Source organism: Myotis brandtii, unplaced genomic scaffold (genome assembly GCF_000412655.1).
Source record: "Myotis brandtii unplaced genomic scaffold, ASM41265v1 scaffold112, whole genome shotgun sequence".
In the NCBI taxonomy this organism is placed as follows: domain Eukaryota; kingdom Metazoa; phylum Chordata; class Mammalia; order Chiroptera; family Vespertilionidae; genus Myotis; species Myotis brandtii.
The window spans coordinates 9,724,014-9,741,760 of NW_005353838.1; the positions used below are offsets into that span (position 1 = coordinate 9,724,014).

A 17,747-nucleotide genomic window follows, 5' to 3' on the forward strand; every position below is an offset into this window, starting at 1 on the left:
TGAATGAGCTGTCAATACTAATGAAGTCAAGGTTTCAAGCAGTGTCTTTACAAAGATCAACTAATTTTGTCCTATTTACTAGAACCTAAGGAGTGACGCTGGTTCTCAAGGAAGACTGGATGACTTACGTGTTGGGAATAAGCATAAGATTTCATCACCTTTTTGACAACACTCAAAATGTATTACCTTAATAGGGTGAGTGTGATCTGGGTACTTTTAGACACAAGTGACAGAAAAATCTGGCTCAAGTTTAAGCAATATGGTAGTTGATTTTTTTCCCATTCTACAGGAGACTCAGAGGTAGGTCAGGCTCTAGGGTGGATAATAACTGTGCCTCAAAGATGTCATCAAAGACTCAAGTTCTTTCTTTTTCTTTGATTTCGTCAAAGTCACCTTCACCCTTAGGTTGATTTCTGTCATAGTTATAAGATGGTGGTAGCAGATGCAGATCAACAATGCCCAGAAAAAAAAGAGTCCTTGTTATACCTTTTTTTCTTTTTCTTTTTTTTAGAGGTGAGGAAAGTTTTCTTATTAGCCCTTCAAAGAAGCCTTCTCACACCTTGGTAAAGATTGGGTCACATGTGTACCCCTAAGTCAATCACGGAAAGAAAGGATTACAACAATAGGTATAGATCAGTGGTGCTCAACCTTGGTTTCATTTGGAAAGTTGAGAAAAATAGTGACACCTGGGTGCCACCCTCAGAGATCCTGGGGTGCAGCCTGGGGCAACGAGAGGTTTAAAAGCTCCTCAAGTGATTCTATGCACAGCCGAGGTTTTGAGAACCATACATTTAGACCAAACATCTAGGCCTGGGGGTGGGAAAGGGGTAGGGAATGGATATTGGATTATAAACCACCATACATATTGAATAGTGTTATATTTTCAAGGTAAATTTAACAGGATGTATGCACATGTATGAATACACACATGGGATTGGAGTCAGATTTGGAGGAATCCATATTTATTGGGAGACCAGATGAATGGATGAATGTGGACCATATTAGAAGAACAAATTGGATGCATCCAAGGCCAGTCAAAACCATCTGTGAGGGTGGTTAAGATAATGCATATATATAGAGTTACTTTTGATTTTAGCAAAGCATGATAAACTAAAGAGTGATGGCAATAAATGATATTTATGAGTCTTTGAAGAAAAAAAAGTATGAGAGTACACTTAAACTCTGGAAACCCTCTTTAAAAGGTTTCCGCTATCAAATTTCATAGATCTAGATACTTCAGCATTTTTCAAATTCTTTTTTGAAAGCCAAATGTTTCTTAAGAATTCTTGAATACACGAGAGTAAAAAGTTTTGTAAGAGGTTTCACTAGTCAAAATGCTACATATGAAAAAACCAGAATATTCCAGACTAAAATGCCTTAAAATAAATCAGATGCCTTAATTTTTTGTATTTACTCATCCTATATAATAAAAGCTTAATACGCAAAGTATCTGGTCAACCAATCAAAGGGTAATCTAATCTAATAAAAGAGAAACATGCAAATTGACCACCCCCCCACTACGCCCCAAGCCACGCCCACCAGCCAATAAGAGTGACTATATGCAAATTAACCCAACCACAATGGCGGCCAGCAGCCACGGAGCTGGAGCAAGCAAGAGACTTGGTTGGCCCGGCGATGGAAGAAGCCAAGCTTCCCGCCTGCCCTGGCTGGCTGTGGCCTCCACTCAAGGCTACAAAGTTTCAATAATAGAAGACAAATAAATCCCAGATACCTGCTTCCAGCCAGCTTCCACTGGGAGCTTGGGTGGCTGGGGGCCGTGGCCAGCCTGCAAACAGCCATCAGCCCCTCCCCCAGGCTGGCCACACCCTCATGGGGTGAGGGTCCCCGCTGGGGGGCTTGGCCAGTCTGCAAACAGCCATCAGCCCCTCATCCAGGCTGGCCAGGCACCCCAGTGGGGACCCCCACCCTGATCCAGGACACCCTTCAGGGCAAACCAGCCTGCCCCCACCCATGCACCAGGCCTCTATCCTATATAATAAAAGGTTAATATGCAAATTGACCCTAACAGCAGAATGACTGGGAATGACTGGTCACTATGACACACACTGACCACCAGGGGGCAGACGCTCAATGCAGGAGCTGCCCCCTGGTGGTCAGTGCGCTCCCACAGTGGGAGCACTGCTCAGCCGGAAGCCAGGCTCACAGCTGGCAAGTGCAGCTGCAGTGGAGGGAACCTCTCCATCCCCTGAGGGCTCCCAGACTGGAAGAGGGTACAGGCTGGGCTGAGGGACCCCCCAAAGTGCACGAATTTTGGTCCTCTAGTGTTTTATAATTTCTTTAGGTTGGATACCAGGATCATTTCACTCTCAAACAGAGTGCACCCCACTCCCACGCCCCTCATGCATCCTTCACGTGGTCAGCTATGTTTGTATAGAGCAGTGGTTATCAACCTTGGCTACATATTACAGTTATCTGGAGGGACTTTTAAAAAATGGATACCTCTCTTTCACTTCCATTTCCATAAATTAAAATGAAGCTTTAGGGTTAGGGACCAGGAATCGCTATATTTGAAAAGTTTACCAGCTGATTCTGATGTAGAGCAAGGATTGAGAGTTACGAGTGCAAAGGGGAAAATAGGAAGTAGATGGCAGAGACTCAATCTGTTCTCTTGTTCTTAGCTTGCTTTTAATTTTTCCTTCCCAAGATGTAAGCTAAAATGAGTAATCAATCTTGTGGAAGAGTGTAAGCATTTAATATCTGGGCTCAAATGGAGTTTGCAAGTAAAGGTAAAGCTTTATGAAGCTTCAAAAGACTCTGGAAACACTCTGAAATACTTGTGGAAGCAGCTAGCCCCCTACCGCAATTTCTGAATAAGTAACTGCATATGTATCCTTTTGTACTGAGTTGCAGAGAAAACTTCTGATAGCTGTGTTTACTGTGGTTGTTGGCAAGAAACTGTCGTGGAGAGAAGAAAAGCACTTGAAAAAGGATAATAAAACGTGATTTTGAAAAAAAGGTGATGGAACAACAGGTGGGTCAATGATCTTTGTGTCCAACCACAGTTAAATCTGTGCCTGTTGCAAATAATATGTGGTGACTACTCAAGTCCCCTCCAGCACACTTTTGAAAACTGTAGTATAATTTAGGCCAGCCCAGGCATGTGCTCAATAAGTGTATTTGGGAAAAGCCTATTAACCCACAAATTAAATCAGCAACAGAAGTAGTGAAAGTCATAGCTCTGGAAAAAAATGCTTAGAATCAGAATAATTTGGAAAAAAAACATAAGGAGTGGAATATGGTAGAGTGGAAAGAGCACAGGAATTGAGCCAGAAGGCCTGGATTCTGATCCTGGCTTTGCCACTGTTTGGCAAGTCATAGAATCTCTGTGAGTCTCCGTTTTAGGATTCAAGAGATGAGCTAGTCCAAGCCCAGGGCTCATTGTTGCAGGTGCATTTCCAATGTGTATCATAATGTGCAATTTGTAACTTAACTCATATCTACAAATATTGTAGAAGAATGAATTTGTGATTTTTTTCCATTTTATATTCCACACGATTACTTCCAGGATAATTCCACAATTTGCCAATCATTTCACTATAAATCTTATATATACATTGTCATAAAAAATAGTCTCCTTACTTTCTGAAAGGGGCTAATAACTATTTTCAGCATCTTGGTCAAATCATGTATAACTCACCTCTGTTCTTTGGCATTTTGTGGGAACATTCATTAAATGTAATGAATTGGTACAAGAACAAGACCGGGAAACAAAAATGTCATATAACTATAGGAAAAGTTTTGCCTTTTCTGGTAAACACACAAAATAATGGCATATGTGGGTAGGTGGTATAGCAATGCAACAGAATCTTTTAGGCAAGGGTTTCTGTTATGATTTGACTCCTGAAGCTTTCATTTGCTTTGCAGTATCGGGGTGTGACCACCTCTTGCCATAAACCTAGTATTTCCTGACTTAAGGGACTGAACATCTTATATTCCCCAAAGTAGATATTCTCCTTTCCATATATGAGGTGAATAAACTCTAGGAGATGGCTTTGGCAAATTTGGAACTGGGACCAAGAGGTTGAGTCACAGAATAGCCTCTGGTCTTATGCAGCAGAGATAGAAACACTGACCAGCTGGTTATTTCCTGGTGAGACTTGACAAGCTCTTCAAGAGTCTGTGGACACATTTTTTAGAGCAGCTGTCATGAGTGCTGGTGAAACCTTTAGTCATGTGTCCTTTATCTTAAGCATTTGGTTCGTGTACTAAAATAATTGGAAACAAAATAATAATAGCAATCAATACGTTCTCACACACCTTACTGGGGTCCTGTTTACACAGTACAATTTTAGCCATTTGTTCTTTTGAACTAGGTATCCAGTTATTGATAATGATGTATTTAATTTCATGAACGTGTGCAAATTTCATTTTTGCATAAAGGACTTGGACTCAGTTTACATGTTCACCTAATAATATTCACAATAAAGTTATTGGCAGTCCTACTTAAACTAACAAATGCATAGCTTTCCTACTAGAGATATAGAGAACTCCATTTTCTAATTATTTTTCTAATATATACACATTATGATGCTGTATGTGATGGATCAATCTTGGCCCAAGTCCAAGGGAGATGACTTAATTAAACAATCAAAAGATCCTTAAGATCCTCAATTTGTGGATTCTAGTATAAAGAAATTGTGTTGTAAAACCCCCTCCCCCAGGAGAATATTAAAACAACACTACACTGTACCTATGGCTAATTCATTCATTCATTACCGTCAGCTAATGCCTGGCTCTACTTTTCAATATAAAATTATTATGCCTACAAAAAGCAAGTGTCTTCTAGAGTTAACAGTACATTTATTTTTTTTAAATATATTTTTATTGATTTTTTACAGAGAGGAAGGGAGAGAGATAGAGAGTTAGAAACATCGATGAGAGAGAAACATCAATCAGCTGCCTCCTGCACATCTCCTACTGGGGATGTGCCCGCAACCCAGGTACATGCTCTTGACCGGAATCGAACCCGGGACCTGTCAGTCTGCAGGCCGACGCTCTATCCACTGAGCCAAACCGGTTTCGGCAACAGTACATTTAATTTCCAATGTCACATAACATTTTAAATAATAAAAATATTGCAAATCTTTAAGATTTGTCACTATTTTTCAATTGAGGTCAAAGAGTTTAAAAGAAAAATATAGAGGTTACAAGTATACAAATAAAGCTCACTGTATTCTACAAATTGTTTAGATCCAGTGCTTTTGGTGCATACTCTTAAAATTTTCTCTGCTTTACCAGTTTGAGAGTCACTTTTAAATATATGTATATATTTAAATATGAGAGAGAATCATTGATTGGCTGCCTCATGCACGCCCCACATTGGGGATGGAGCCCATAACACGGGCTTGTGCCCTGACCGGGAATCGAACCATGATCTCCTGGTTCAGAGGTCGAAGCTCAACCACTGAGCCATGCCAAGAGTCACTTATCATTGATAAATGTTATTCTGATTTGCAAAAATGAGGTTAAATGCTATCTAAAGTCACTTAGATAATCAGAGTACTATCCTACCTGACACGTTGCTAAAAGGTTGATATGCAGTTTTTACACCTGCTTGTGGTTTCAACTGCCAGCTATCAGAGAAGTGTCCCTATAATTGACAAAAGGGAGAAAATAAAAGATTTAAAAAAAAAAGAAAGGAAAGGGGGTGGTAAGGTAGGTAGATTTTTCATTTATTTTCTTGTCATACATTTTGTAGTAGTAAGTACTACTACCTCCTAAATACATCATTTGAAGGCAGAAAAAGGCGACAGTGAGAAAGCTTTATAAACTAGGGACTGTCTTCTTTTCCTGTGGTTTTGTCCTTTTGGGAAGGCTGCATGTCCTCTTCTCCTTGTATTAGATAAAACAAGGGCGTAAGGACTGGTGATGTGATTTGGTGAGTTAGCTATAGAAGTGGCTCTGGCATCTGTTACTTCCACTCTGTTACTTATTGCCTCTGCTCGGTTAATGGTAGCAGACATTTGATTAACTGCTGAGATTTGGAATTGAAGGGGATCCAAGGTGAAGTAAATCACATAGCTAAATCTCTCTTTCATCTTCACCTCACCTGTTCCTGTTTCCAGATTTCTGGCAGACTGGAAGCTGAGGCTTTCACCTCAGGGGCAGGAAAGCCTGTAATTATTTCAAGAATAAGTGATTTAAAATGCATATTATAATAGTCTGGATATATATTATTTATATGATATTTTGTATATCATTTTTTAGAAGAATTAAAAGAGCAAATATCTTAGTCTTTTCATTGTCAGTTCAGTGTTTATTTTTCCCTACACTGAACATATTAGAAAGCTTCCACATTTGATATTTGCCCATATTCACAAGGAGACACAATCAATTCTGGAAAATGAAGGGAAGTGCCTATAATAATAAAAGTGTAATGTGCTAATTAGGCTGGATGTCCTTCCAAATGACCTTCCAGACGAAGCCAGGGCTGGGAGGGCTGAGGCAGCTGCTGCGGTCACCTCAGGCTGAGGCAAGCCATCACAGCTGCAAGGGCCAAGTCCCTTGCAAAAATTTTGTGCATCGGGCCTCTAGTTGATTATAAAACTTAAGACCAACCAACCAACCAACCAACCAAATTATGGAGGAAAATTAAATCATGGACCAAACCTCATAAGAACCAAGAAAAAATTATCATCCATTTAATACCTGTACTTCTCAAAGAACTTGGGCCAGTGTCCAAATAGTCTGTTGTTAAAGAACTAAAAAATGGAGTGGAGCCATACAATTAAGGTCATAATTGGTCTTATTGGAAACACAGTCTATCTTGTAATGGCACAATGAAACTGTTCTTTCTTGAGAAATGGTCCAGCCATGGCTAGCAATCAAAGGCAAACACACCCACTCTGAAAGTTCATTGGCTCATGTCACATTCTTTTTTAACAGCCTAAAGTAGAATATAAACTACTTTTAGGGTACCTGGTTCCTTGCTTATATAAAGATATCACCTAGCAATTGTTGCATGAGGGCAAGACATGGTGACTGTTACTAGCAGGGAATGCAAACTGATTTAGCTCATATTATATGCTCCCTTCTCTTCTTAAATGGAAAACTTCCTCAAACTGAATATTTATTATTACTATCATCCTTTGCATCTTTACAAAGCTCAATAAATAACACAGGATAAATATAGATTTTAAGAGTGTGAAATATAGGTAAGAAAGCCAAAAACCATTATCAGACATGAGGGTGGAACAAATAGTAAAGCTTTTGTAGCTTATAGAAAATTAAATGCCTGAGCAGAATGATTGAGGTTCATAGTGAGAACTCCAAAACACTACTGAGAGGCTGTTAAATATGACATTTGTATTATGAATCTACCAGATATGACTTCAGAATCCACTGGTAGACCATTCCTTCTGTTATATGAATAGGATAGGAGGTTGATAGGATCATTGAAACAGCATACCAATTTTTTTTCATTTTCAAGAGGCCAGAACATGGAAACATGTTCTAGGATTCATGTGTCCTAAGTAGAAATACAAGGATAAGAATTAAGAACTTAGTCTAAAGCTAGCTATTATTAATGTTAAAGATAAATTATGAAAATAGTATGATTATATCTTATGTTCATGTTTGTATATTTAAATTATTAATAAATGGAGAAGAAAAATGGAAATTGGTCAATTGTTTATTGTCTCCGCACCATAGCACCACAATTTTGTTATGGCACAAGAATTCCCCGAGTCTTGCATATTAAAAACCAACCAAACAAAATCATCAACAACAAAAAACAAACCACTTAGAAGGTATATGCAAAATGTATGCATTACAAATTAATGTAATTATAAGGGTTAATGTTGGAGTACAACACAATATTCTTGAAATGATTATTAATGCCCAGATGTCCTACACATTAACGGAATCCTGGACTTAATAGTGCCTATTCCCTGGATAATGTAATATTGTCATGGAGGGTTCCCTCAGGATATACCAAAGCACAAATATGCTAAGGATAGGGAACACAGGCACTAGAAATACTATTAAACACAATTTCCTCATTCACTTTTGAATTTTCTCATACACTTCTAGGGTTCAAGTTCTTTTATTACATTTCATTTCATGAGATTACTAAAAAGAAAAGTTACAACTATATTAACTTTTAAAGGATAAAAATTTCAACAAATGTAAAGAAACCAAAGGACAACTACAGACAAAAGAGAATACCATATATAGATAACAAACATGCCCATTAACAGACATGACTACATATTCCATCCTATAATCTCATAAATCAAAGCTTTTAATTGTCTGGATTCATATGTGACCGTATTCTTTCCAATATGCATTCTTTCTTCTTCCAGGGGTTGTTCAATAACAGCAGGCACATTCCTGCCATAAACTTCACAGTGTTCTAGAAACTGCACGCATTCTTGAATAACACTGTCACGAAGCATGATAGTGTGTTTTGACATGTTTTCTAATAAGGACAAGAAGCATCTTTTGGCATAGTACCAGGTATCAGTTCCCAGTTTTTTATTGTAAGGTTCCAAGCTTTTGATAACTCGAGAAATCCCAAAGTCATAGTTTCCTTTGGCACAGTAAAGTGTCCCTATCACCAAATTCACAATGCAGAGATGGTAGGTTTTCTTATCTGGGTCATCATAGGAGAGCTGCTCTTCCTCCTTTTCAATCTTCCTCATCAACTCCTCAGCTTCTTCATTTTGACTAGTCATAATATATGAAACACAGAGGTTAGCCAACACAATAGCACTCACATTCAGGATGTTGTCATAATGCTTCTTGACTATGGGCTCATAAAAACCAATGGCTTCTTTGTATTTGTTTTCCTGCATGAACAGAACATGAGCCACATTCAGCTTCCATACATCATGGTCATTGCAGAATTCCACAGATTTGCGGAAGATCTTTTCTACCATTGAATAATTTTCAAGGTTCCAGTAGATCTTTGCCTGGGCCATCAATACAGGAATATACTTCTCCAGGATGTCATCATATTCATTCACTGCCTTTTTGACCCCTTCATCATCTCTATTGTGTCTTGCTTCCTGCACTTGTTTAGTGAGTCTCCGGAGCTGCTCAGTCAGCATTCCAGCTAGCCCATCCAGCTTAATAAAAGCCTCTTCAGGAGCTGTCTGGCAAGTAATCATGGCATCTAAGAAGTCATAGAGATAAGGTGTGAGGAACTTGTAAGTCAAGTGGGCATTCTCTGCCAGGACATCGGCTGCTAGGTCAAAATACTCATATTTGCAGTAGAGCAGCAACAGGTTGCCAAAGGTCTCTGGGGGAAAGGGGTTCTGTTGGAGCAAAAACTGTAGCTTTTCAAACCCTTCTGTAGGCCTGGCATCCATATTCATCAGCGCCTGGTTGTGCAGGGTCACAGGGTCTAACTCTTCCTCTGCCCTTGGTGGCATGTCAGTGAGGGTTTCCTGGGCCACCTCATAGTTTTTCAGTTGGTATTCTATGGCTGCCTTAAGGTTGAAGGCTTCCACCAGTGCAGTCTGGTGAAGAACTAAAGTGTTGCCAACACTGCGAAAATCAATGCCTTCGGTGGTCATGCCCACACCTAGCTCTGGGTGCTGGCGGATGCCATGCTCAATAATGTCTGCAATATGCTTCAAAGCCGAGGCATATTGTCGGCTGCTATAATAGGCCAAAGCCAGATTGTAGGAAAGGTCAGGCCGGTAGCCCGAGGCCTGCAGGGCTGTAAAGAACTTGGAACACGCAGCTTGATACTGTCCCTCCTTGTAGAGCAAACAACCCAGGTTGACCTGGCTATCTGACTCGTTCTCACCCCCACTGTCTTCACCCCCTTCCCCACTCAGAAGCTGCTCCACCAGGCTCCTGGCCCCGGGGAGATCGCCCTCGCTGTACTTGATAGCAGCTTGTAGACGGAGGACCCGGCTGTGGTAGGCGGGGTTGTCCAACAGGAGGAAGGCGACCCGGGTGGCCTCGGGATAAAGGCAGGCCTTGTACAGCGCCTGGGCCTGGTACAGGCGGTACTGCTCCAGCTCCGGGTGCAGCTGGCTCAGCTGCTCATAGCACTCGGCCGCCATGGGGAACTCCTGCAGGCGGTAGTAGCAGTAGCCCAGCAGCGACAGGCCGGCGCGGCTCCTCGGGCTCCGCTGCAGCTCCCTGCCCAGCAGCTGCACCGCCTCGGCGTAGCGGGAGTCCCGGATGAGCCGGTACACGGCCGCGGTGAACTCCCCGTCGGGGATCGGCGTACTGCCCAGCCCCGCCATAACCGCCAAGATGTTTGTGCGTCCCAGTTACCAAGGCAATAAGCCAACCGGAAACGGAAAACTCCTAGCCCGGATATTACTTTACAACGGAAGGAGACCGTTAGCAATATAAAGGAATCACTGAACAGGGTCTCTTGAGTACTGATACAGTCCTCGAAGACGACTTGCGGAGGAAATGAATTGGGAAGAGAGAGGAATCCCCTCCTGGTAGTTTTGCGGCGGAAACTCTACTTCCCGGCATGCACTGGTCAAATGCCCCCAGGCCACTTGGGATTTTGCCGCTTTGCTTTCTGGGAGATGTAGTCTCTGCGAGAGGGAGCCACAGCCTGGCAGATGGGGTTTCACTGGATTTCTGTTTCTATGTAGATGAGTTGCTTCCTACTTGTGTCATCTTGGTCTTTGGCGAGGGGGAGGAAGGTTTGTGGTCGTGTGTCCTATATACTACGTGCTGCATACATGTGTTGTTTCGTGTTTTGTTTTTGTAAATTCATGGGATAGAAAAGGTGGAATATTTCCTTTGAATTCCCCTAGACTTCTGTTTTTAAGCTGCCTTGAGGGCACACTTTGTAAGAACATAATACGCAGAGACCATGAGTCCTTATTTTTTGCTATTTCCACAGGAAATGGTTTTGTGAATCTTTTTTTTTTTTAATATATTTTATTGATTTTTTACAGCGAGGAAGGGAGAGAGATAGAGAGTTAGAAACATCGATGAGAGAGAAACATCGATCAGCTGCCTCCTGCACATCTCCCATTGGGGATGTGCCCGCAACCCAGGTACATGCCCTTGACCGGAATTGAACCTGGGACCCTTCAGTCCGCAGGCCGACGCTCTATCCACTGAGCTCTCCATTAAAAAAAGGTTTTGTGAATCTTATCAGGTATGAAAGTCTTTAAATTTTAGATCCAAGTGTCTCCCACTTCCCTTTTTAATAAACAAGTATTACTGAGCAGATGTTGGTGTTTAAACTTGGCTGTGTTTTCTGCCCTGGTCCTCCAAATTTTTATTGAAATTAAGAAACAAATCTTTCTTACTCTCCCTATATCCCCACTGATTTTCCATGATCTGTATTGACCTGTCTATACCCAAGAAAAACGGTGTTTGAATAAAAGCATCTTTGCTATATATTTAAAGACTTCAGTGACAATCCTTTATCTGTCTCCTCTATAGTTTTGCTGCCCCTACATCTTTTCTATATATACAATTTCAGAGCCAACAGCAACTGTATTATGTGACTCTCTATTAGACCATTTACATGTATTAATTTTAATCTTATTGTCCACCCTGTAGTCTATATATTACAGATGAAGAATCTGTCTACTAGAAAGGTTCAAGTGACTTGCCCAAGACCACACAGTTAAATAGTTAGTAGCTGTGCCATGATATTTGAACAGCTAGTTTCAGTAGGAAATAGTGACTGATGAATAATCTATTCTATATACCTCCGATAGGTGAATTTTTAAGGGCTCAGTGTTTGGTGCCAAGTTGTATAACAATGGATTAGTGTCCTTTTTTTTTCTCCATTAAAAAAAAGCAACCAACTTGGTTTGGGTAATAGAAAGGTGAGCTGTAGCTGTGAGCAGATGTTAAGGAGTAATGTGGGGGTGGTATAACTCCTAGTCACTTGGAATAGCTAGGAGGGGACTTTTATAGACTTGTGATTGCTCCTATCATAAAGCAACTGATTTTATGTACTAATTTAGTCTTTTCCTTTGCTCAGAAATTGGCAAGCTGTGTTCTTATGGGTGGAATTGGACAAGGAAGCTTCCACTGTATGAATACCAAGAAAGGGACAAACTACACCCATTTCAGCAGGGTTGAGTAGGGCTCTGGGCCACCTACAGAAAGCAGTTGATGAGGATCACCATAACCTTACTCCGAGGCTTCTTTCAACCCAGTCTCTGTGTGCACCATTTAAGGGCCTTCAAACCAGGGAGGTACACGGGTTGAGGGATGCTGGCTAGTGCTGCTCAATATTTGAGGGTGAGTGGAGGAGGATCTTCACCTCTACAGCTGCCTAACTACACTTGTCCCTTGGACACTCAGGCTCCGTATTTTAAAATCCTTATGTATGAACTGTTACTTTGGGTGAGTTGCTATTAAATCAAGGTAAGATGATAGAACATGGAAACAGGAAATTGTGTTATATATCTCTTTAGTTTGCCTCTGTTTCTCAGAATTGCATCATGAAAGCATTCACCTTCAAATGGCTTCTTGGAAACGTAAGAAAGATAAAGGACTATCTGCTCTCTGATCCCTACCGGTTTCAGTTGAGGTTCCCCTCTTTGTGTTGGTAACTGTCTGTGGCAACAGAAACGGGCAGGAGGGAGGCTGTTCTGTGTCTTCCCCCTTATTTCATGTGCTGGCTTGACAAAAGCAGGACTTTCAGCTTAGACAGATGGAGGGCAGGTTCATTTTCAAAATGAAATGAGTGCCCAAATCACACTGTGAAATTGGCATAACCATCACTGCTGCTGTGATAGACTTTTATTTTGCCGCCTATAGGCAGTTGGGGAATAGATTTGGGTGTTTGTGTGTGTGTGTGCAGGGGGAGAGATGGTGAAAGAAGACCCTTTAATTAATGATAGAAATTCTGGAAAGCAATAAATGACATAAAATGTCATAAGGATCAGTGTGTTTCCAACAGGATCTTGAAAATCTGGAGCATATATCAAAAAAGTAACTGTATTGTGCCATTCTAGCAATAAGAAAGAATTTAGTGGTTGCAATAAAATGATTTAGTGCCTCATTGGAAGGAATTACTTTGGGAAAGTGGTGTTGGATTTTGCTGCATAAGGGGAGGCCTGTTTACCACGTAGAAGAATTCCATTTAGGCAAAATGTATAGAAGCCAAAAGCATTTAGACTAAGCATTTTTGCTTCTTAACATGCTTATGTTTCTGCTTGCCAAAGTGTGAAATGATCAAATTCTATTTGTGTTGTTAATCTATTTGTCATTTTCTATTAAAACTAGTTGGAAGGTATGTTTTCTTATTAATCCTGTAAGTATCCTATTGGTAAACATTGGTCATTTATGAACATCTCCACAACCATAGCTGTGGTCAGACATCTTCCTTAATGAAGGAAGACATTTTCCAGTTGTCATTTCTTCCCCCGTTTTGTTCCAGGCCATTTTCTACAATATGGTCAGTGTGGGGGGCTCAGTTATCTTGCTTCCTCCCTCCCCCATCTTTCACCATAAACAGGGAAGAAAATAATAAATTAGTGCCAAGTTGGTAATGTAGTTGACTGACTTTTAGGAGTATCTGTTTAATCTTTTAAGACTTTTGGAAAGATTGTATTCCAAATCAATGCTGAGGAACATTTATACTCAGATGGTGAGACATTTAACCTCGTTATGAATTCTTCTTTCCTGGTAATTCCAGTTTTATTAATTTTTTAAATTCTATTTTCTTCTTGAATATAGCTTGGTTTTTTATTGAAAGGTCAGACAGAGGCTGAAAACCAGGACTACAGGCTTTATTAGAGGAGAAGGACCTGCCAGGCTGTCTCGCAAGGGGAGAACAGCAGCACGTGCAGGGGTGGGCACGCCTTTTGAGGGGCAGAATGGGAAGGGCTGGGGTGCTTAGTGTACTCGGCACGCACTGATTGGTGGCTTACTGCATTGTCCATATAGGACAAGGGGTTAGGGTATTTGGCAGGTGTGGATTGCTGGTCCAATGTATAGTCCATATAAGGTACATGGTTAGTCACTCAGGTATTTCCGGGCTGCAGGTTACGTCATACTTCGCCCACCAGTTGGGGGAAGGGAGGATCTATCATTTATCAAGTAGTTTATATTTGGGGGATTATGGTGTTATCTAAATTAATTTATCAGAGATCATAGCAGCATATGATTTATAAAAGGAATTAGAGAAGGCACAACTGTGGATGCTGGCATTTAAAATAATCAACCTTCTACCCAAACAAAGAACTACTCTAGCCCCTGTGTTTATAAGGGTACTTTTTGTACCGAGACCAGGTCCTGCTTTGCCTAACTTCCCTCATGGTCTTTACAGCTCTTCTGGGAATTTGGTGATTCTTATTGTTGGCCACACATGAAAAGCATGGATTAAGATGCCAGTGGTTGCTGCAGCCAGCACCGAGGACTGGTGATTGCTTAAGCTGGCCAGTAGGGGCCACACTACACCTCTTCCCTCTCCCCCCACTCCGTCCCCTCACCCCCTGGGCACCTCCTCTTCAGTCATTTGAATTGGCTTTGGGTCATTTGCTGCCGTTTGTTCTAATAGAACAGGCACAATGCTGTAAGAATTTTAAAGTTTAAGCACCGAAGCCGTTGTGTAATTGTATGGCATCAGTGTGGCTGACGGCCCTGGATTGATGCAATCCCCCTGTGTAATTGCCCATGCAAATTTGAGCAATCTGTGAGGACGCTGGAACCTGCATTTGGCTGCAGACTCTTCTCCCTCTAGGAAAATTTCAATAATTCGAATTATTTTGTCATTTTTAAAGTGTTCCAAGGAGAGGGCTGTCCCAGTATCCTTCTCACACAGGCAAACATCACAGATCCAGGCAAGGTTAATGGGCTAAAAGTGATCACCAGAGTTTAAATTGTTGGTATTCAGATGCATGCTTGCCTCTTTCAGTCCTTATATCCCCCTTATGAAGAGAAAGAGTATTCCGAAGCTTTAGTTAAACATTCAGCATTTTATTAAAAACAAAGATACTTAGGTCTCTTAAAGCAGCAGAATATCTCAAAATCATGGATTAGTTACTTGTGAAATGGCCAAGCTGTCTATAATGTATTCTTACAATGAAACATCAGCCTGGGAAATCTACACAAAGGGAGCGACTTCAGACAACTCAATTGAAAACATATTTCCCTTCTTTTGTGTAAAGCAATAATTAGGAAGCAAATCAGTAGGAGATCCTTTTTAGATTATTGTACATAAAAATAAAATGGCAAAAGCAATTTTTCCCTAAGGGAATGAGACCCAACAAAACCTAGCCTCTTATTTCCACACCACCATGCCCTTCTTTCCTTCTTCCCTCCCTCCTTCCCTCCCTCCTCCCTCCCTTTCCTTCTATTTTCTTTCTCTTTCTTTCCTTTTAAATTCATCTCAGTATGATTTAATCTAAATCTGAAGAAAAAAATATTGTAACACAGACACATATGCACACAGAAAATAAATACAAAGATAAATGATGGCCTCAAATAACATTTTTTTTCACAGCAAATACTTAATTACTTAACAAAAGAAACATTTCTGTAGGAGTGTGTACATTCAATACTTCGCCACCAGTTGGGGGAAGGGAGGATCTATCATTTATCAAGTAGTTTATATTTGGGGGATTATGGTGTTATCTAAATTAATTTATCAGAGATCATAGCAGCATATGATTTATAAAAGGAATTAGAGAAGGCACAACTGTGGATGCTGGCATTTAAAATAATCAACCTTCTACCCAAACAAAGAACTACTCTAGCCCCTGTGTTTATAAGGGTACTTTTTGTACCGAGACCAGGTCCTGCTTTGCCTAACTTCCCTCATGGTCTTTACAGCTCTTCTGGGAATTTGGTGATTCTTATTGTTGGCCACACATGAAAAGCATGGATTAAGATGCCAGTGGTTGCTGCAGCCAGCACCGAGGACTGGTGATTGCTTAAGCTGGCCAGTAGGGGCCACACTACACCTCTTCCCTCTCCCCCCACTCCGTCCCCTCACCCCCTGGGCACCTCCTCTTCAGTCATTTGAATTGGCTTTGGGTCATTTGCTGCCGTTTGTTCTAATAGAACAGGCACAATGCTGTAAGAATTTTAAAGTTTAAGCACCGAAGCCGTTGTGTAATTGTATGGCATCAGTGTGGCTGACGGCCCTGGATTGATGCAATCCCCCTGTGTAATTGCCCATGCAAATTTGAGCAATCTGTGAGGACGCTGGAACCTGCATTTGGCTGCAGACTCTTCTCCCTCTAGGAAAATTTCAATAATTCGAATTATTTTGTCATTTTTAAAGTGTTCCAAGGAGAGGGCTGTCCCAGTATCCTTCTCACACAGGCAAACATCACAGATCCAGGCAAGGTTAATGGGCTAAAAGTGATCACCAGAGTTTAAATTGTTGGTATTCAGATGCATGCTTGCCTCTTTCAGTCCTTATATCCCCCTTATGAAGAGAAAGAGTATTCCGAAGCTTTAGTTAAACATTCAGCATTTTATTAAAAACAAAGATACTTAGGTCTCTTAAAGCAGCAGAATATCTCAAAATCATGGATTAGTTACTTGTGAAATGGCCAAGCTGTCTATAATGTATTCTTACAATGAAACATCAGCCTGGGAAATCTACACAAAGGGAGCGACTTCAGACAACTCAATTGAAAACATATTTCCCTTCTTTTGTGTAAAGCAATAATTAGGAAGCAAATCAGTAGGAGATCCTTTTTAGATTATTGTACATAAAAATAAAATGGCAAAAGCAATTTTTCCCTAAGGGAATGAGACCCAACAAAACCTAGCCTCTTATTTCCACACCACCATGCCCTTCTTTCCTTCTTCCCTCCCTCCTTCCCTCCCTCCTCCCTCCCTTTCCTTCTATTTTCTTTCTCTTTCTTTCCTTTTAAATTCATCTCAGTATGATTTAATCTAAATCTGAAGAAAAAAATATTGTAACACAGACACATATGCACACAGAAAATAAATACAAAGATAAATGATGGCCTCAAATAACATTTTTTTTCACAGCAAATACTTAATTACTTAACAAAAGAAACATTTCTGTAGGAGTGTGTACATTCAAAACATTGTTATAGATTTAATACACAGATAAACATCTTTAGCACTGTTGAGAAATGTACCAAATATGCAACAACATTCAAAATTAAATTAGAAAAGATGTACAACCCCAAATTACTAGCTGAGGTAAAGGTAAACAATGTAAGGAGGACATCAGTCATTACTAAATCCAGGTGCTCATCATGAAATTCTCCAGACACACTGCATTTCATTTCTGCCAGCTACGTGTTTTATTCTATTATCACTCACTTATGAAACTTAGGACATTTTGGCCTTCTTGTAGCCAGACTCAACCTTTAAGTTTCCTGGTACATTTGAGTTTGGGGAGTTCCTTACAGCACATGGCAGAACAACAGGTCATGGAACTTCGCTACAGTGGCTCTGCCAGAGTTCTTAGGTTCCCAAATCAGGTTTTCTTCTGTTGCTTTAATGAACCCTTTCTGGTTTTTTTTTTCTTTTTTCCAATTAAAACACTTTTCTTTATATTTAAATCTGTTTAGATTTCAGTCCCACTTGAAGGGAACTACTACTGGAGATAAAACTATATCTTATGTCTCTGCAATTCACAAAGAGTCAGCAGGAGAAATGGATTTTTAAATAATTGTACTGCAAAGTAAATTAAGCAGACTCTGTTTAATGACCTAAGGCAAGTGGAAAAATTTTGATACATGAAAACAGAAACTGAATTACTTACCAATAATATTGTTATTACACTAACAAAAATTTAAAGATTATTTCTTTTTTTAAATTTATCTTTGTTGTTGAAAATATTA

General features: G+C 40.4%; 1 protein-coding gene across 1 annotated transcript; it reads right to left on the reverse strand.

Moving 5' to 3' along the window:
* Window positions 1-7,633: 7,633 nt before the first annotated feature.
* Window positions 7,634-10,483, reverse strand: LOC102247193 (tetratricopeptide repeat protein 30B). Its single transcript, XM_005857617.2, has one exon. It carries the CDS (start codon window positions 10,221-10,223, stop codon window positions 8,226-8,228), a length of 1,998 nt encoding a protein of 665 aa, XP_005857679.1. The 5' UTR covers window positions 10,224-10,483; the 3' UTR covers window positions 7,634-8,225.
* Window positions 10,484-17,747: the final 7,264 nt, after the last annotated feature.

Excerpts from the sequence above, each read along its gene's own strand:
- LOC102247193 (XM_005857617.2), bottom strand. The coding sequence starts at position 10,223 with ATGGCGGGGCTGGGCAGTACGCCGATCCCCGACGGGGAGTTCACCGCG.